General features: G+C 33.4%; 2 protein-coding genes across 8 annotated transcripts in view; one reads left to right on the forward strand and one right to left on the reverse strand.

Moving 5' to 3' along the window:
- Positions 1 to 11,050, forward strand: part of sas (stranded at second transmembrane protein) — a 33,146-nt gene extending 22,096 nt beyond the window's left edge. For all 4 annotated transcript variants that reach the window (XM_089268583.1, XM_089268584.1, XM_089268585.1 and 1 more), the window contains 8 exons: positions 1,949 to 2,136; positions 3,017 to 3,140; positions 4,020 to 4,223; positions 4,806 to 7,940; positions 8,040 to 8,309; positions 8,416 to 9,504; positions 9,576 to 9,784; positions 9,863 to 11,050. In XM_089268583.1, the coding sequence (XP_089124709.1) occupies positions 1,949 to 2,136; positions 3,017 to 3,140; positions 4,020 to 4,223; positions 4,806 to 7,940; positions 8,040 to 8,309; positions 8,416 to 9,504; positions 9,576 to 9,784; positions 9,863 to 9,916 (5,273 nt within the window). In that variant the 3' untranslated portion in view covers positions 9,917 to 11,050. The remainder of the gene's footprint in view (positions 1 to 1,948; positions 2,137 to 3,016; positions 3,141 to 4,019; positions 4,224 to 4,805; positions 7,941 to 8,039; positions 8,310 to 8,415; positions 9,505 to 9,575; positions 9,785 to 9,862) is intronic.
- A 131-nt stretch (positions 11,051 to 11,181) lies between these two features.
- On the reverse strand, positions 11,182 to 15,430 carry Tsf2 (transferrin 2). Of its 4 annotated transcripts, XM_015932822.3 has the most exons (5): positions 15,275 to 15,430; positions 15,065 to 15,193; positions 14,716 to 14,831; positions 13,826 to 14,224; positions 11,182 to 13,679 (listed from the first exon to the last, which is right to left on the reverse strand). In XM_015932822.3, exons 4-5 carry the CDS (start codon positions 13,941 to 13,943, stop codon positions 11,392 to 11,394), a joined length of 2,406 nt encoding a protein of 801 aa, XP_015788308.2. In that variant the 5' UTR covers positions 13,944 to 14,224; positions 14,716 to 14,831; positions 15,065 to 15,193; positions 15,275 to 15,430; the 3' UTR covers positions 11,182 to 11,391. The 4 variants fall into 4 exon arrangements, with proteins under 4 accessions (XP_015788308.2, XP_015788305.2, XP_089126034.1 ...); XM_015932819.3 differs by lacking the exon at positions 14,716 to 14,831; XM_089269908.1 differs by lacking the exons at positions 14,716 to 14,831; positions 15,065 to 15,193; positions 15,275 to 15,430 and adding an exon at positions 14,333 to 14,615.
- Positions 15,431 to 20,979: the final 5,549 nt, after the last annotated feature.

The following is a 20,979-nucleotide window of genomic DNA, read 5'->3' on the forward strand; positions in this document are numbered from 1 at the left end:
TATGATAACTGAAACTTGAGTGGTGATCGACTCCCGGATAAATTGCTATTTACATCATTTAAAACAAGTAAATTGTTCCCACTAAACCACTCCCGATTGACCATTTAAACTATCCAACTGCACCAATCCTCTTGCCCATCCACATAATTCATCTAGCCTTTAACAACTTTCGGTGATATCAGATGATAATCGTAGTTACCGTTTTCATGTTCATCTTTTTGTACCAAACCTATTTTCCCGTATCAATTTATATTCATGTTACTGTTTAAAGTTTAAACATATTCTGAAGATTCATGAAAAGCTAATCAAGGAATCAACATCAAATTTTCCCTTCAAATATTGATCAAACCTTTTACAATTTAATCAAGGTTAATCATTAATTTGCTAAATTAGCGAATTATCATTTTACATTTACTATTATAAACAATTAACTATTAGAAATCAATTTTAAGAGTTGATTTTGATAATTGATTCATTTTAAGGCAAGTGTTAGGAATCTTTAAAAGATGTTTTCAGAATTTTATGGTTTTGAAAGATTTGAAAATGAACTTCCAATTGTTGGGTTTGGTAATGTTGCTATTGACACTTTATGAGTAAAAGTCCGAGAAATGGTCAACTCATGTTAAATCGTTTTTCCGTGATAACCAAGTCTGAGTCTATCAAGACTATTACCTGCTTTGGATACAATTTTAGATTACGTTTTTTCATCCACCAGCGTGAGATTCTGATGATGTTCAGTTATTACCCTTGAATAATGGTTAGTAAGTGTGATATCTGCTTTATATGTGTCTATATTCATTTGTGATTTGAGTGATTATTCAATCATTGAGTCACACTTTTCATGATTAATCCAGTTACACTTGATTCAATCAGTTATCCATTGAATCTCTTTCTACAACAGCAAATTGATAATTTAAAATCGTCATCTTTTTCCCTTATCGCCATCAATCAATCAATGTAAATGATGGAAAACTCGTTCACCATAAAATCTGATTCTTTTCATGATCAATACATTATCCATCAAAATATTTCAATATCATTTTCTCATTCCTTAACATTTCGTCTTTGATTAAAAATTGTAAAAGTCTTGACAAATTGACTTAAGAGAGGCGATAATTTTGATCAGATGAAGAATCAATATTTCAATTTGTCTGATTATTCACTGTGTAATCATGATCTATTATAAAAAAATAGCAACTATAAATCATCCATCAAGCATAACTTTAATTTGGTGAATCTTTCTGTTTGATGTTTAACAAAAATAACGATGATGACCATTGGACCAAGAAGAAGATTTGTTTTGCTTTAACTGTAAATGTGATGATTTTTGATAATTAAGGTGGATTAAGATTGAATGTTGGTGAAAATTTGTTAAACTGATTGGTTGGGAAGTTAATTGTTAATAAAAATTGTTTTTCACCAACCAATTTAGCCCTCTCATTAACAATAATTACCTATTTTTGGTTAAAGTTAATAATGAAAACCAGTTACAAATTTGCTTTGTTCCTACATTTGATGTAATTATTAATATTATCATCTCTCTCATAACTATTATGATGAGCATGATTTGGATGTGATTAAGCTCAACAAATGGCACACAATTAGATGTAATTTTGTATATCAATGCAAATCCCAATCAACAGTCAATCATTCCTTTGCGTGCCAATTGTGATATAAAAATATTCATTAATTTTCTGGTAAAAAAACATCTTCCATTGTCCACAGATCAACAATGAAGCAAACAAAATCAAAGATTACAATGACCAGTTAAATGGTCAACAAATTGTATCAAAATCATAAAATAAGCAACAATTCAAAGCTAAAATGTTTCAGGTTAAAATGTTGAACAAAAATCAAATGGAAATGAGATTGAACAATGAGCATTAAAATACCTTTTTTCATGATTTTTGAGTTTGCAATAACAAATGTTTTCTTGTTTGATTTACAGACAAATTGCTCGTCCAAAGGGTAAAGACGACGGTAAATACGATCTCATTGCAATGGTTAGCTCCTAAAAAAATTGCCATCACTAGTGGCCTTAGGCCACCGCAAATGATGGTCTATCATTATTTACTAGCAAATGGTTCTGAACCGCTCAACAGTCATAACATACCATGGAGCTCCAAAGGAGTTAAGGTTAGTATTTTTTGTTCATCTTCATTCCTTTTATTCAATGAAAGGTTATTTCTTAATTTTATTTGGTTGATTAATAGATTTCAATGGTCAAATGCATTCTATTTGTTTGCTCATCAATCAAAATGTTTGAGCAAATTTGAAAATAAAACAGGCAAACATTACATTTCAATTGCCATCTCGAATGGCTAATAAAAGTGTATAAAATGTATGGAAAGAATGTAAACCTTTTACAGATTTCTTTCACCATTAACTGATCATTCTTGAAATCAAATTAATCATTTTTATATTTACAATTAATCTTCCAAATCATTCTTGGTCTCATCTTGACCATTCAATTTTAATCATTTCAAGTTCAACATTTTGATGAAAAAAATAGATGAAAGCTGATTCTGAGTTTAAATTAGGATCCGATTGAAGCAGTTAATTGAGCGAGTTTCATCAATTGTTAATCGCTCATTTTCATTGCAATCATTTCAATCAATTTCAAGTTTAAAATTTGGACAAAAATCATCTTTAAAATCATTGTCTTGATCAATAGTTTCATTGAAAAGCAGTTTTCAATTCACAAGAAACCTTCAATTTAGAGCAAATTTTCAATAAAAATGTTTAATGAATATTTTATTCATTTTTAAATAACTTTGAATATCTTGAGCTATTTTTAGGGTTGATTAAAATAATTTAAAATTTATATTACAAATGAATATCAATATCAGCTTTCATCGCATTTGGATTAACTGTTGATTTATCGAATCAAATTTATCAGATTGAAAAATCTTTCAGGTTTAAATCATGTTTTCAAGTCGTTGCGGCAATTTGAATCTTAATTATAAACATTTAATAAACTAATTTATCTTCTGTTTTCTTTCCTTTTTTTCATCAGATTGGTTTGTCGTCCGATCAATCAACGGGCTCAGCTATAATTGAAAATTTAAGACCAAACAATAAATACTTGGTAAAGGTTGAAGACGACAAGATGAATGAAACTCTAATCGTGGAAACAAAAGGTTATCATCTGAATCTTAACTAATCTTGAATCAACTGAATCAACCTGAATTATGATATTAAAAGAGTTGGAAAAAAGGAAAATAGTAAAAAGCAATTTAAAGAAATGAGAGAAACCAATTTATCGTGATTACCAATATACTAAATTAGTTGATTCATTGCTCATTTTCCCATCAATTTTTTGCCAAACCAATCATGAACTTGACTGTGATTGACATTTATCTATGAATAATTTACAAATTGTTGTGAATAGATGTGAAGCGTGATCCACTCCTCTAATCATTCAATATCTGGACACTGTTATTAATCCACTTAATTGAGTGAATTAGTCTTTACCCTTGAGCAATTAAAAAGCTAAAAAATACAAAGAGAAAGGAAGAGGAAGATTGTTGGTTAATTGATGTTCATCTTGTATCATTAATAGTTTGGTAGCATCTTAATTGTCCTCTTTTGTAGCACTTTTAATTACAAGTAAATTCAAAGGTTTGCTGTTATCATTATAATAAAACATAATACTGGTCATCATTATATCTTGGTTTGCATTCCCAATCAGACGGAAGTTTCCAGCAAAAGGAAATGTTGACATTTTTAACGTTTAAATCAAGTTTAAATTGTAAACTATTAATCTAATTACCAATGTAATTCACTTGTATTCACTGTTGCTTTATAATTATTTTAGCTTGCCTTCAAAATACGTTGAAAAAATTATAACTAAATGATCATCATTATGTTTATTATGTTTAACAGTTTAACAAAAGGCTTTAGCAATGAACACCATTTATTTCAATTGTTTAGGAGCAAATTGTCATAATCAATGAATCAGTTAATTCATTTAAATTTTATTCTTAATTTAATTCTTCTTTTCTTGTTCCTTCTTTCAGATGGCTGTTTCCACAATTCATCAATCTATGCGATTGGTGATCGATTCAATATCTCCTGTGATCAAATCTGTATTTGCCAAACAAATTCAACGATTAAATGTTCGGATCGTTGTCCATCCAAACCCGATTCATTAAAAGGACCAAATTGTATAACCAAACCTGATCCAAAAGATCCTGAATGTTGCCTTGTTACTCAATGTGAAGGTAATTTTGTATTGCTTGGGTCATAATTGTTGCAATAACCATCTCATGAATATTAATAATTTAGAAAGTAGTGGTTATTATCAATATTATAATTGTTATTGGCTGATAATGGGTAAACCTGTCAATAACCTTTTGTCAATGAGGTTGACGAGTTTATTATATTGTTTATCATTTGATTTTGTATTTCCATTATTTTCATGATACATTAGAGTATGAAAAAAGTGTATTCTTGGTGTATAATCTTCTTATTATATCTTTATTTCACACAATTAAGTTGATAGCCATCCTTTTTGATGGATTTTTTTCAAGTAATCGACTGAATTTGAGAAATGAAATTTTTGGCATCTTTACTGAAATGTTAACAATCAAATGACAGATTCTCACCTAAAATCAGTGAACGATTGAGATCAATCATATATGTACATTAACAGCTATTAGCCAATTGGCAATCAAACACTGTATTCATTTAATCACTCTCATCTCCATGGGTAGATAATTTCCCATTGAGAAGCTTTACTTTTCTCACCCAAAAATAATTGATTCATCTTTTAACTTGTTTTTTTGTTTCACTTTATTTTCTAGGTGAAGTAAAACCAATGGAAGCAATCAGTGAAGCTCGACCTAAAGTATTGGTTACAAGTAAAACGCGAACCTCGGTTGCCTTTGCATGGGACGATTTCAAGCTTCCCAATTATGAGTCTGGTTATGTTATTGAGTACAAGCCTGTTGATAATTCATCTCTGGTTGGAGTTAACAATCCCATCAGTATTGACCAATCGTTGAGCAAATTAAATGTTACCAATGATACAATGTCTCGATCCGATTGGATTCAGGTTCAAGGAAACAATACACCTTTCTGGACTTTGGAAGGATTACTGCCTGGTTCAAGTTATATCATTAGAATTGGTCTGTGGGAATATCCATTTGATGAGAGGAATAAAAAAATTGACTCTAAAGATCAATCAGAGATGATTATTGTAACAACCGAAGAGGGTTGCATCAAAGATAATGCCTCTTTCCCTCTGGGCAAGCAAATTGTTGATGGATGTGAATCACGATGTACCTGTCAATCAGGTAACCTTTGGGACTGTAGATCAGTTTGTAAGGAACCATTTATTTCCAAGGGAACAAACATGGACCCCTCTTGTACCGAGACTCCTGTAGATGAGTGTTGTTCAAGCTTAAATTGTATTGAAACCCGCAGTGAACCTCCCACAAATTCATCTGAAGATGTACTTATAACATCACCTCCACTCACCCAGCCTCCTCCCTCAGGGTCAGGAGAGATTGCTTTTTCAGATAAACCTGGTCACTGTTATGAACCCACACGAATCAGATCCGAGACGGGTCTTTGTCTTGAAGAGTGTCAACATGATTATCATTGTCGTGGTTTGGATAAATGTTGTCCCACTGCTTGTGGTGGATCAGTTTGCTCTGAAGCCAACACTAAATCACCTAAAAGATGTGAATCTCTGGTTTGTGGACAAAATACACTTTGTCTCGATAATCACAGTGACTTGGATCCTCCTAAATGCGCCTGTAAACCTGGATATCGAGGTGATCCTTATGATTTAATCAACGGCTGTCGTAAGGTCAACAGTCGATCCAATTTAATTTGTGATTACAAAAACAAAACTTATGGACCGCGTGAAGAGTTTTTTGATGGCTGTGACTTTAAATGTATCTGCTCAGAGGCTTTGGAAGTTGAATGTAACCCTCGATGTCCATTCATTGGATCGGATGAACCAGTGACCACAGTTGATCCTTTATGTACCATTATTCAAGATCCTAAGGATCCGTGTTGTAAAACAATGGCATGTGAATCAAAGCCAGTTGATGTGGTTAGAGTTAATTCATCTCAATCAGCTAATTCACCAATATTCAATAACGGTGAACCTGTTGGAGATACTGTTTCAGTTGATGCACCATTACCTGTTACTGGATGTCGATATGAAAATATAACCTATCAACCTGGTGAATCTTTTGTAAATGGATGTGAATCTCGTTGTATTTGCAAGGAAGGTTATCATCTTCAGTGCGCTCCTCGGTGTCCCGTTTTTCATGGTTACAATCAAAAACTTTGCTCTCTAATTCCTGATCCTGATGATCCTGAATGTTGTAAAATTGCTGTCTGTGATACAGAAAAGGTTTCATCTAATGTTAAAAAGATGGAACCTTTCAATTTAATTCTTGACTCGGCAAAAGCCACCAATTCAACCCACATATTGCTTCGATTGATTATTCCCAACTCAATTCATCACAAATCAAAACATGTATTTCTCATTCGTTACTCTAAAGTTGAATCACAGATTACTCCATCATCATCCAATGACGCTAACAGTCGAGCTTGGTCAACTAAGGAAGTATCAGAGGATGACCTTAAATTGTTAGAACCTGGAATGTTTGAGATTGATTTCAATGGACTTCTTCCATCAACTGAATATTTTGTTGAAGTTAAAGAAGTTAAATCCAATTCAACATCAAACACAGTTTTCATTAAAACATTCCCTGAAGGAGTTGACTCTTCATTTAATGGTTGCTTTTTCAACAATCAAATCATCCAAGTAGGACAAGAGTTTTACGATGGATGTGAATATAAATGCGTTTGTGGTCAAGGAGGAACCCGGGAATGTGAAGATCGTTGTCCCATCTATATTGATACTATTGGCTTCGAAGAATGTGATTGGGTTCCATCTCCAGAAGATCCATGTTGTACCATTCCCGTTTGCTCAAAAAATAAAGATACAAATGAAAAGGATGAGGAATCAATCAAAAACCCAATTGATAACAGTAATGAACCTTCCATGGGCCATCAGCCTGTGCCGTCTTCAACAGCTCGACCCAACCCTTCGACATCATCATTGCCTGTTGAAACAGTTGAGCCTTTCTGTTTAGGAAAAGATAATCGGCTTCATTTCATTGGTGAAGCATGGGATGAATCTGGTCCTGGAGGATGTCTCAAACAAACTTGTCGTTGTGTTCAATTATCCAATGGCACTACAACAACTCGATGTCATGGTGGTTGTCCTCCAATTCCGCCCAACACAACCAAGCCTAGTCCAGGCTGTCCAAAACCTTTCATAATTACACCAAGTGATCCATGTCTTTGCCCCTATTTGATTTGTGATCACAGTGAAGACGAACCAATTCAATCATCAACTTCTTCCATTGACCAGCAAAACCATTCATCTTCATCAACGCCTCAACCAACTTTAGCCTCGTCTGAAAAACCTTTTATTCCAGATACAAATCCAGGTCTTTGTTTGTTCAAAGGTCGAACCATACCTGTTGGTCAGTTTAATGATGGCTGTGAGTCGGTTTGTGAATGCTTTCCAAATGGTAAAGTATCCTGTGGTCCAATCTCTTGTCCCCAATTTTTCGATACACCAAATGAAAAGTGTCTTGAGTGGGAACTGGATCCAAACTTCATTCCTGAACCACCAAATTGTTGCCCTCGACCCACTTGTAAAAACGATGGCTCATGCATATTTGCTGGTTTAAGATTCCCAAATTTCAAGCCGATTCCAAATGAGCTTCTCCCCTGTGGCACTCGGTGTGTATGTATGAACGCAAATGTAACTTGTGAGAATCGCTGTCCACCCATATCTGAAACTCCACCACCTAATCTTCCTTGTCCCCTGCAAATGGCTTATCGAGGGCATTTGCCTGGTGACGATTGCTGTTTACACTGGATGTGCCGAGATTCAGAAAGATCAGGTAATTTTCTGAGAATTAAAATCACAATCAATAGAATTTCGATCTTCTTTTTTAACTAACTTACCATTTTTAAAACCATTTTACGTATCTTTTTAACAGTCTTCTGTATACACAATGGCAATCGTTACAAGGTTGGTGATCAATGGGAAGATGTCAATCCAAGCAATGTCTTAGGACCTCGTCGTCGATGCTCTTGCAAACCAACACCTCCTTTGGGTAAACCTCAGGTTGATTGTTTTGGTGGCATTTGTCCTAAAATTACTGAGCGACATTTAAAACCTTCAGCTGAATGTCCACTTCCAGTTTTAATATCACCAGAAGATCCTGTCCTTTGTCCCTATGTTATTTGTAATTATTCAGAAGAAACAGGTAAGCTTTCAATTCAATGAAAAGATTACACATCATTCATGCTTTATTTTTTCCTCTTAATTTTGGCAATCAATTAATTCTTTATTGTTGCTCTTTCTCTTTACAGGCAAAGAATTAGAAAACGTTAGTGTTGTTGCCATGAATAATTCAGCAGTACGAATCAGATTCACTCTTCCATCACTATTTGTCGGCTTAATTGGTCACGCTGAAGTTCATTTCACAACCGATCCAAACATTCAACGACACCAATGGAATGTTCAAAAATTTGCTCGACCCAAACGACTTTTTGACACGGCAAACATTGAATATCATCTTGGTGGACTTAAACCCGATACAACTTACTATTTCCAAGTTCGCATTCTAATTGAAGCTCTTCATTCAGGACCTGAAAGTCAAATTTACAAGTTATATTTACCTGCTCCAGGTTCATCAGTTTCCGGCTCTCATGGATATCCACTTACAAGTTCAACTTTACTTTCCTCTTCATCAGTTTCATCTCCTATTCCATTCACATCTTCATCAACTCTTCCACCTCAAGTAACGATGGATGTTGAGCTTCATGTGGTTGCTGTAGACGGAACCACTGCTAAATTATCTTGGAGAAAGTTGGAACCGCGAGAAAAGTCACTCATTGATGGAATCACAATTAAATACCGTTTAACCACTGATCCATTTGATAAATGGATAACCACTCCAATGATTCATCGTGATGTCAATGAATACACTTTACGTGATCTAAGGTCTGGCCTTTCTTATGTGGTTGATTTAATTCTTAGGCCAGCGGAAAGCTTGCAAACTCAATTACTTTCCGCTAAACCAGTTACGATTGAGATGCCAGCTCGTCCTAATGAATTTGATTTTGTACCCTCAATTGATGTTTCCCCTGAAAGTTATCGTACTATGATTAAGCTTCGTGGTCTTCCCAGGCCAACTGATAAATATGTAAATGTTGTTAAAGTTAATTTCCGAGAAGCCAATTCAGAAGGGTTGGAGAATAAGATGGTTCACATGTTTAAAACTCCATCTGAAGATGGAACCGTAATTGTCGATGGATTACGTCCAAATAACCGTTATAAGGCATGGATGGATCTTTACCTTGCTAATGGAGCAACTCTTTCAACAAATACAGTAACATTTAATACAAAAGAAGATCTTAAACCTGTAATTAATGAAAACAGAGACGATGATCCATCAGGTATAACTTGTTATAATATAAATTTTGCTGAACAATTATTAATTTATTCAACTTTCTTTTCATTTTTATAGCCAATGAAGCTGAAGCTCTTAAGGAAAGTAGCAGCGGTGAAGCAATTAAACCTTATTATATTGCTTTGATGATCGTTGCCATTTTTGCCATTATAACTGGAATCGGATTTGTGACTTTACTTTGTGTCTTAATGAAAACTAAAACTTGTGCCAAAGCAGCAATAACTCGAGCTCCGTCTGAAGCAGCTTATGATAATCCCACTTATAAGGTAATTTAAGATTGGTTGATACTTGAATTAATTGTTGAATCAAGAATTTAAAAAAACGTTTTCATTCCATTTTTTCAGACTTACGATGGTGAAAAGCCTGGAGAGGAACCAATGAAAAATGGATCCGCGTAAAGAGCCGCATCAAGCAAGAAATTATTTCAATCTTCTTGTTTAATCGACAAACAGGTCATTTACTCTGAGTAAATTTGATCCATTCAATGTCGAATTTTTGATCACTGTTAATCTATTCATCATTATGTCTACCATTATGGATCTCTTATTTCTTAATTACTATCGAATTGTTCATCAACATCATTCTTACCATCATCTTTAATAGAACTGGGAAACACCAGAAAAACATAAATTCAACTCATGCTGAATAAGTCCATAGTTATCAACACAATTTGAACAATCAAACAATTATAACTATCACATTATGTATCATTTTGAAAGACAATCATTGTCATCTTCACCACCAACCTTTGATTCCAAGTTTATACTGTATCACCTGTAAAACCGGTTTGAATTTTTTTGCCAGAAAAGGATAAAAATCACATTCGAACAACGATACAGTAGATAAATACAGATACGTTATTCTCGCTTGATTAAAGAAGCGTTGGAATCTAACGTTGGCCTATCCTGTGGGTAATTCGCTACTTACAACGCCATCAACAGGCAACCTTCTGCCTATTTATTTTTCAAATCATCTTATTTTCGTTGTGTATACTTATTGTGTAAGGAATGAGGAGAATCTTAAATTTGTCTCTTCTTCATCACTATTTTAGCGTTAATCAATTTTTAACTTGTTTTGTATACATTAACCATCATCATCTTCATCCCATTCTCCTCAATCTCATCTGATGTATCTAACCTTATTAAGGTTTCAAGTCTTTAATTTTTAAAAAACCAACGATTTGCTGGATGCGCAACCACCACAAGTGCTTTACTTTTATTTTCAGGTTCAGAAGAAAATTAATTTTACTTCTTAATCCTGTCTCTTAATTTCAATTGTACCAATATTTTATTTTAAAATAGTTCTCCCCCTTTCATATTGTTAGTCCTTAACTTAAATAACCGATCTTCCAAAACCCATTCTTTATCCATTCAATTGAACTTGAGCAAAAATTGTATATTTTTGCGCTAATTAATTTTATCCCGATACAAATCCTGCCATTTTTACATTTTGATAACAAAAAATCTCAAAAATAAGTTGTATTTTTGTAAATAAAAATCAAAAAGAGTTACTCTTTTATCTTAATACTCTAACATGCGTCAGTTAATTATTCATTTATGCTATTCAATAAATTGTCGTCCCATCAATACACAAACATGTTATAAATTAATGAAATAAATGATTGCTAATCTGGTAGTAAGGTAACAATAATATAAGGCAATAATTTGAAAATGTAGCTTGGATTTAATCATTATAAGCAAATACAAATACAAATACAAATAGTGAGAGATTCTTCATGGTTTTTGGCAAATTTTTATATTAAATTATCATTGTCAATGTGAGATTGTTGATGTAAGGAATAATTACATAGGAATATGAAAAAGCTGGGTTTTGTAAAATTTATGATTGAACATTAATTGAGAAAAAAATCAGATCACAAGTGATTTTGACGGAAAATTGCTAAAATAACTGCATATAATAAGGCAATGATTGATAATTTGGACGGATTAAAACGATTGGAATGTGATGTGCAGTCAGTAAGTTTCATTGAATTGATAAATTCTTGGCTCAGGTAAGTTGAGTAGCTACGTTGATCCTGAGGTAAAGCAATTAACTGGGATGTAGCATCACTGAAGATTAAATCATGATAACCATCTTCAGAAACAAACATTTTAAATGTATAATCATGTGAATATTTTGATCCATAATATTGCTGAGCAGTTAAGAAAAGATTAACATAAGCAGTGATATATTGATGAGGCTTTAATGGACTGGTAACCATTGCATTACCAGGAACTTTACCAATATTACATTTAACTGATTCATTGTAACTGGCCCGAGTTCCGTCTCGACATAATAACTCAAAGTCACTTGGAATTAAATTACGAGACCAAAGAGCAGGATTCCGACCAGCAGTATTTTCCAGGATTGCAGTATGTTTAACAAAAGCAACATTTCCTCCTCCCTCTACAATACAACGGAGAGCACCGGTAGAACCATAGAAAGGTTCATTTGCGTCACGGGCACAGAAATATTTTGATGTTCCCGCACAAAGGTCACAAAGATTATTAAGGCCCCAATCAGAAGTTGTATAGTCGGGTGAAAGAGCGCCTGGTGCACAGGATTTTTGGAAAAATTGAGATGCTGCAGTGAGAGAGTCACAACCATAAGATCTCATTCGATTATTAGACAGCAAGAAACCTAATGGCACTACCCAGCCTGCAGCGGTTCCAACACCGGTGTGGCATGATGATTTACCTTTGAGGAAAAATAAATCTGACTCACGATCAGTTTTTTTAGCAACAGCAACGACATAATAGCTGGGATCAGTGAGGTCATATTTTTCTGTCAATATCGGTACTAAGCCATATTGATGACCGGCTCGATAAACATCTGCAGCATCCAGCATGACCAGATCGGCTCGACCTCGACGGATTGCTTCCATACAACCAATTGCACTTCGTTCAACAACGCAGTTTAATACAGGTTGCAAGAAGGCTCCACGAAAAGTTGTCACCATTTGATGACATTTTTTCATTTCAACAGCTGAAACTACACATAATCGAGCACTTGGGACTGGACATTTTTTTAACTCTTTGGACAATAAATCGTAATTTTCCTTTTTTAAATAATTACGGAATGTTTGATCAGGCCCAGATAATGGTTCAAAGCCATTGAGATCATCTGAAAATAAGAGATTCGCTCTATCTCCATATTTCTGAGGAGCTAAATAGTCGGCTAAAGCAAACGATGAGGCAGAATTTTTTTCACTGTTATATCCTTGACCATATGTATAATCTCTGGCCATGTTAAAAACTCGGATTGATTGCATGAGAAACTCTTGAACTTTTTTCCTTTCTTCTGGTAACATAGAAGAAAAAACGACAACAGCATGAGCCGGAGAACGACCCCAATTACAATCTGAATAACTGTCCAATGATCGACGACCTCCTTGCGGACATAAAAGCTCAAGATCGTTTTTTCTAAAGCTATACTGATTGCGTAAAGACATTAATTGAACAGTGGAATGTTTAAGGAAAGCAATATCTCCAACATCGAGAAGACACTTGAAAGCACCTTCAAAATTAGCATATTCGTCCGATCCAGAACATTTTGAGTGACATAGAGCACAAATAGATTCAGGGTTATCACCACTAGGATTGTTTTTATCATTTAGAGCATTAGGAGTGCAAGATTGGTTGAAAAACTTGGCTGCAGTTTTAACAATATTATTACAATCTTTTACTTCCAGTACTCCGTCATTAATCAAACGAGCTAATGGCAGGGCCCAGCCAGCCATTTGATTTACTCCAGGAAAACAAGCTTTTTTTCCTTTCAAGTCTTGAATGTCTTTTATGTGCGTTGATGAACTTCTTCTTACAACAGCGACTGAATAATAATAATCTTCCAGTGTAGAACCATATCTTTCAGCTATGATTGGTACAAGAGAATGATGTCTTCCTGCAATGAAAACTTCCCCTGGATCCAATGTAACAAGATGGGCTCGTCCATTTTCGATGAGATTCATACAATGCTCTTTATCAGAGGCTTGTTCACATTTTAAATTAAATTCAAACGATTTATATTGACCAACAGGCACACTATTTGGATAGCGTTTTATGGCTTCAGCCCAATCGCGGCATTTATTTTGTTCGGCCGAATTTATTGTACACCATATCAATTCCTTGGTTGGTGTACCTTTAGAATACTGAGTGAAATAGCCTGAAATACAAAAATGAAAATTATTATTAGAAAATTATCAACTTAAAACTTGGAAAAGTTATGCGATCCTCATCAATTCCAAATTGATTGAACAAAAAATACTCCAAAAGGGCATGAATGAAATGATGCTATTAGGGTTTACTCACCTTGATTAGATTGACAGCTGATTGGTTGAATGAGAAGGTTGAAAAGCACAAGGTAAAGACAAATTGTAACAATCAAACTTGGTTTATTAAACAAACCAATGTATCTATTTGATAACATTGTGTATCAAAGTTGACCTATGTTTAGTGATGAATAATTGTGATGATAATTTGAAGGGTGTCAATAATAATAGCAACAATATAGATGAAGATTTTTTCCAAACCGATAAAACCGCTAATCAAACCGTGAGTCAGAGAGATGACTTGCTCAACAAAATGTAAAACACCAATTTGATGGATCAACAAAAACACATGTAATCCAGTTAATAATCCGTTGAAATTGTTTCACTTTGAAGTTACGATATTTGTTGGTTGAAAACAAACACAAAATCAACAGCAACACTGTAATAGAAACATTGAAATTGGGTAAAATTAATCAGTAATCAATAGATGTACAGTCAAACCCAAAGAGTATAACGTTTTGGTCAAACCTCTCAAAATGAGACTCACTTAAATTGAGACGTTACCAGGCAACATAGACGCATCAACACTAGTTGAACATATGAGTAAACTAAAAATGAATTACATATTTAGTGACAGATCATGAGGACGATAGATCTTCATAAACTGAATTCATTAATAGTCTAATAAAAACTTCTTGATCAAAACGTTTTATGGCCATTTTTTGAAGTCCATTCCTATTTTCAGAGTTCATGCTTTGAAAATGGCTTCTAAACATATAGCATTTTGAGAGGTTTGACTGTACCTCCAAACAGTTGAAGGAACAAGAAAACTGGTTAAAAAAGAGTAAAAATTGAATAAAAATGGGCGCAAAAATATTTTCGTTATTCAAAAAGAAAGAAAGAAATGTAAGAAAAGTTTTGTACTCTCACCGATCAAATATTCTAATCTCTTTCGTCGCAAGGTAAGTATGTGATGAGAACTGACCTATGCACCATCATCTCTCTTTCCCTCCCTTATCCGATCCTGAGCAACAAAAATGTCTTAGCTAAACCAAAAAAGAGAAAGACAGAAGAAAGATGTACAGACAGAAAAGAAGGAACCTAACCTGTTAACCAACAAGAATTTTCCCCTTCAAATTTTTCTTCTCTCTCTTATCTTCTTCACAGTGTCTACTTTTCCTTATTTTTTCCAGTCCTTCTTCTGGAAAGAATCATTGGTAAATCTCTTTGTAATATGAGAAAGGAAATAAAACTTCAGATGATTACCATTTTTACTTACCTATCAATACTTTTACTCATTGTTAGTCAAAGGTTAAACCCATAAATTTGCGTTGCAGCTACTCATCCAACAGTCTTGATTGTTTCCAATCTGTTGCTTCTTCATGTTGTTCATTTCACTTGTTTATTCCTTCAATAATACAAATAAGGGATGATATTAATTCAGCGTCAAATTGAATGGTTAATGTCACTTTACTTTAGGAATACCAACCTTTCTTCTTCCAATTCAGGCTTTCTGTGGTGATCCTACCTTAATTTACATTTACCAGTTACATTATCATTACAAAAGTCAAATAGCAAATAGGAAATTTGGGTTAAACTTACAGGGAAAATCAGCAAGATGGCGTTGTCTTTACATTGAATTTACATTGTAAATAAACTCTACCTTCATTATTCATTATTGTACGAAGTAGACAAAACACCTTTTTGCTAATTATCATTGTTCCTACCTTGGGCGGTTCCTTAAAAGCTTCTACATCACATTAAAATAAGACTAGTGATCAAAGAGGAGCATAAGCAATTAACGTGTTATACTGTTACAGTGAGTACATAAACGGAGTACATAAATATGCATTCACTGTATTTAGTAAAAAGTAGTAACTAGGCAAAAGTTCGGTAAAAGTTCGCCGAACAACTTCCAAGCTCGGTTTACATTTTTTCCTGAGGATTTGTTGCTTAAAAGATAGAAAAAATACGAATCAGGAAATTCGAACTGGTTGAAGTAAGCTTGCAAAATAGTGTGATGAGCTCAGAGTCAAAACTTGTGGCGGAGCAAACATTTTCTAGGCTTACAAGGCTTGTTACAAGACAAAAATGACTGAAAATAATTAAAAAAGCTACTAAAAAGACACAATAAACACAATTATCGCATTGATAAATTGACAAAATACTGAAAGAAAGATGAGCAAAAACGGGTAAAAATTAATTTCTTTCAAATTTATACTCTGTTAGTTTATGAGGAGTCCATTTGTGGCATTTAAGCATCTCTCTGATTCGCAGTTCGCAAAATCGAGGTCAAAGTTGAAACTTGGATCGCTTTTTGTAAAACTACAGACCTTTGTATGCGACCAGATTTTTTCATGTTACTCATTTTCCTGGCGTAAATTTTGGTGACCAACCAGAAAATCAGAATAGTAATTTGGTTCAAATGCATTTATTTCAATTTCACTAATTAAAAACTGAATAATTCATTGCCAAATTTTCATTAACGTCAAGTCCAAATAACCAATCAAGCTGATACTTATAAGCTATAGCAGAAAATTTTAAAGAGAAGGAGTAAAATAATAATTTTCCATTAAATTAATGATGAAAAATGGATATTTTTCAGAAATCCTTACAATCAATATTGCTCATTAATATCAAAAATAATGTTCGTTCATTCGGCATCTCATAATATTAGTAAAACATTGTCACTCAAGCCCAAGATAATCAGATCTTGATGAGATTTTTCACTTGATCAGGTACTCATGATTGATGTTGGCTATGTTCAATGAAACCCTCGATAATTATCGAAACAAAATAGACAATTTATCTGAAGTACAACATAATTTAGTAACATTGTAATAAATCAATCAATTTTATATCGATTACTTGAAGATGATTCAATGAAAAACAATTAGTTGATTTAAAAATGATAAACAGTTGAAAAGCATTTTAGATGAAAAGCAAAAATTGATCGTCAAAAGTTACTGTCAATGTTGCTCATTTTATTCAAACCTCAGTTGCAAGTGACTTTGGATTTGCTTACGATCAAATAGACTAAAATGGTCAATGTAAGAGTCGCTATCTCAACAGACCGACCAATTAGGATCACAAATGACAATAAACTTGAAGGCCCATACGCTTCAAATTATGAAAAATATCTTTATTTTGTTACCAGCAAATCAAACGTCACTTATGTTGAATATGACCAGATATTTGGACATCGATGTTTCCCCAATGGCACCTGTCAAGGTATATTGAATGATCTCCAACAAGGACTTATCGATTTAAGTATGACTCGATTTAGTTATGATTTATTGGGTGTTGTTGGTCCAAATTTGACGACTATTGTACAAGAAGAAGAGCATTGTGATGCAATTTACAAACAAAATGTCACAGAAATACATTCAAATTCAACATTCTTTGAATTTCTAACTCAATTTGATTTGGATGTTTGGTTACCCTTCACAATTATCATCACATTATTTTCCCTCATTTTCCTGATCATCAGCATTCGCCACTCACAACAGTCGATATTCAAGGTAATCTGGCATCACTGCGAATACCTTTTGTACCAAAACTTTGGATCCTTTGAAAATTTACACAAAAAATGGCTTTACATTATTTATATTGTAACTCTGTTGCTCGTCAGTAAATTATTGTCTTCAACCATGCAAACTGGTTTAATAATTTATAAAAGGCCCGTTAAACTGGAAAGTTTTCAGAATATTGTTGAATCAGGATATCGAGTAAGCATGATGCCCCAAGGTACATTTTGTCGTAGCCTTGTTAGATATTCATTGGATCCTCATGCTAAACTGATAAACAAGCGCTTTGAGGCTGAGCTAGCGCAACTTTATGCAGAGCAGGATGGTGATGAAGAGTCCGATGAAGAGTCCGAGGAAGAACAAGAAGAACCCGATGTAAAGGAAAGCCCGACAATTTCAAATCCGCTTTTATTCATTTACTCAGGGTTTACCAGGGATAATCTTGTAACACTGATGGAATCCAACATATATAATTTGTTCAAACGTGCTGGATGTACGTTTGCAGTCGAACAAGAAATGCGTGCTCCACTCATTAACAAGCACATTTCGACAATGTTTACTGGTTATTTGATGAGCAAAAGAAGTTCGCCAAGCGTTAGGAAGTTAATCTTCAATGGATATTATACTTTAAGTAGTATAGAAACATACGCTTCTGGCTCAGAAACCGGAAACGGAAATAGGGGAAAAACTCGTGCGCCCCCTCAGTCACTGACCCCCCTGACAAACACCGTCTTTCAACGGCTATTTTATCCCCTGAGGCACTTCCGCTTGAACACCGTCTTTCAACGACACCGTCTGACATTTCCGGTTGAATACCATCTTTTAACGTCTGTATTTGACCTTGAATTCTTGTTTACGATTCACACCGTCTTTCAACGACAATTTTATATCCTGAGGACAAATACGATTAACATTGTCATTCGATTTCTATTTTCGACATGATTCTTGACTGAAAGAAGGGATACGAACGTTTCCCTTCTTGAAGGCATCAATATACCATCTTTCATTGTCTATGAAGCTTTAGCATAAATACCTCAGGCAATTCAAATTTCTTGTCAAAATGTGAGGACAAATACGATTAACACTGTCTTTCGATGTCTATTTTCGACATGATTCTTGACTGAAAGAAGGGAAACGAATGTTTCCCTTCTTGAAGGCACCATCTTTCATTATCTGTGAAGCTTTTAACGTATTGACTGAAAGAAGAAAAATGAATATTTCCCTACTTGAAAGCATAAGAGCGTTAAATGAATCAATTTGTTGTTTCAACTATCTTTCTAGCTGGTCAAATAAGCTTAAAATCAAAGAATTTCAATTTTCATGATTTCTCATGATATTTCCATGATGAATTCAATCATGATCCTGAAGGGATAATATATGATAGATAAAGTGTTTCTCTATCATTCGAGACCAATCACACCTAATTCCAGATATTATTTCAGGTCCAGATTCAGTTTTGTATTTTTAAGGTAAATTACATTGCAAAAAACCGGTTCAGAATTCAGAATTCATGAGATAATTGATTTTTATCGTTTTTTCTTTTTGATTACAATCAAGCACTGTAAGTGAATCAATTTGATACTTGAATCATCTTTTTATCATTTGGAATAAGCTTAGAATTGACAAAAAACCAATTTCTGAATTTCCCATGGTAATTTCATGCAGCATGTAGATAAGTTAACCAGGGGATAGACTATGGTAGATTAACTATTGTCCCATCAAACAAAACATGTTTGAAATGAATTTCTACGGATTCAAGTCTCCAGATTTTCGATATTCCATAATTCAGTATATGAAAACAATAAAGTGTATTATAAGCAATAATGAGCTATTGGAACCGGTTAAGAATTAATATCTTATTTTTCCTGCAGCAAAATTAATCTTGTTAATGGATTTGCACTTTTCACTGTGAATGAATCAATTTGATGGTGTAACTATCTTTCTTGCTGATCAAATAAGCTTAAAATTAAAGAATTTCAATTTTCATGATTTCTCATGGTATTTCCATGATGAATTCAATTATGATTTTGAAGGGATAATATATGATAGATAAAGTGTTTCTCTATCATTCGAGACCAATCACACCTAATTTCAGATATTATTTCAGGTCCAGATTCAGTTTTGTATTTTTAAGGTAAATTACATTGCAAAAAACCGGTTCAGAATTCAGAATTCATGAGATAATTGATTTTTATCGTTTTTTCTTTTTGATTACAATCAAGCACTGTAAGTGAATCAATTTGATACTTGAATCATCTTTTTATCATTTGGAATAAGCTTAGAATTGACAAAAAACCAATTTCTGAATTTCCCATGGTAATTTCATGCAGCATGTAGATAAGTTTACCAGGGGATAGACTATGGTAGATTAACTATTGTCCCATCAAACAAAACATGTTTGAAACCTTACATCGAGTTTTGTACAAGAAAAAGACAACAAGCTAAAACACCATTTGTTTCTTCATTATATAAATTATTTGTAAACAGCATTTATGGAAAATTGATGGAGGATAAAAGGAAGCATATTGAAGTCAAACTTGCAAGAAATGAAAGAGTGGCTGTTAAAAGGATTGCCAATCCTCTTGCTAGCAGGTTCAAGATTCTTGATGAAGAAAAAATGCTAATTCAATCAAAACCAGAACGTGTTATAATGGATAAACCAATTATTAATGGTTTTACTGTACTGGAACTTTCAAAACTTCATGTTTATAAGCTTTATTATGGCCGATTTAAAAAATTTTACAATGACAATGTTCAACTCGTCTATTCTGATACTGACTCATTTTTATTGGAAATAAAAACAAACAACATTATTGAGGATATGAAGCAATTTTCTGACATTATGGACTTTGGTGACTTACCTCAAAATCATCCTCTTTATTCATCATTAAATAAAAAAAAGATTGGATGTTTAAAAGATGAAATGGCGGGAGAAGTGATCAAGGAAGTAATTGCTATCAAGCCGAAATTATATTGCATTAAATCGAACAGTGGAGAAAAAAAACGTGCTAAAGGAGTTCAGAGACATGTTGTTAAAAACAAAATCAATTTTAATGATTATAAAAACTGTTTATACAATGAATGTATTCATAAAGAGGTAACCAAAAGATTTGGCTCTGATAAACATAAAATATCTATGTATTCGAATGAAAAAATTGCCATTTCTCCATTTGAAGATAAACGTTATCTCTTGGATGATAAAATCAATTCTTATGCTTATGGGCATTATAAAATTAATCAATAAAATTTTTTATTAATTGTAATAATTTGCGCTCATTTTTTAAAGTTTTACATTTTTCAAAAAGATTATAAAATTTGTTTGGACTTTTAGCTAATAGTACAAATATTATACAAAAATAACCACATGATGATGAATAGTCATCTTGATATTTATTCTTTGAGTAAGTATATCCTCTCGGTGCAAATCTTTCAATGAAAGTTAATATATTTCCGTCGGGCGCTCTTCCATAAGAATCGAAATAATTTGCAGTCCCAAAAATATCAAAATTTATAGCAACCCAATGTGATCCTTCTTTATAACTTGGATCTAGATTTATTATGTATGATTGAGGCTTCTTCAATACTAGAGGTAATTGATCTATCGCGTAAACACCTCCAAAGTGTTTAACATTACGAAGAATTCTTTTTATATCAAGTGTGGTCAACA

This window comes from Tetranychus urticae, chromosome 3 (assembly GCF_039701765.1).
Source record: "Tetranychus urticae isolate SD_2017Ah chromosome 3, NJAU_TeUrti_SD_1.0, whole genome shotgun sequence".
NCBI classification, from domain to species: domain Eukaryota; kingdom Metazoa; phylum Arthropoda; class Arachnida; order Trombidiformes; family Tetranychidae; genus Tetranychus; species Tetranychus urticae.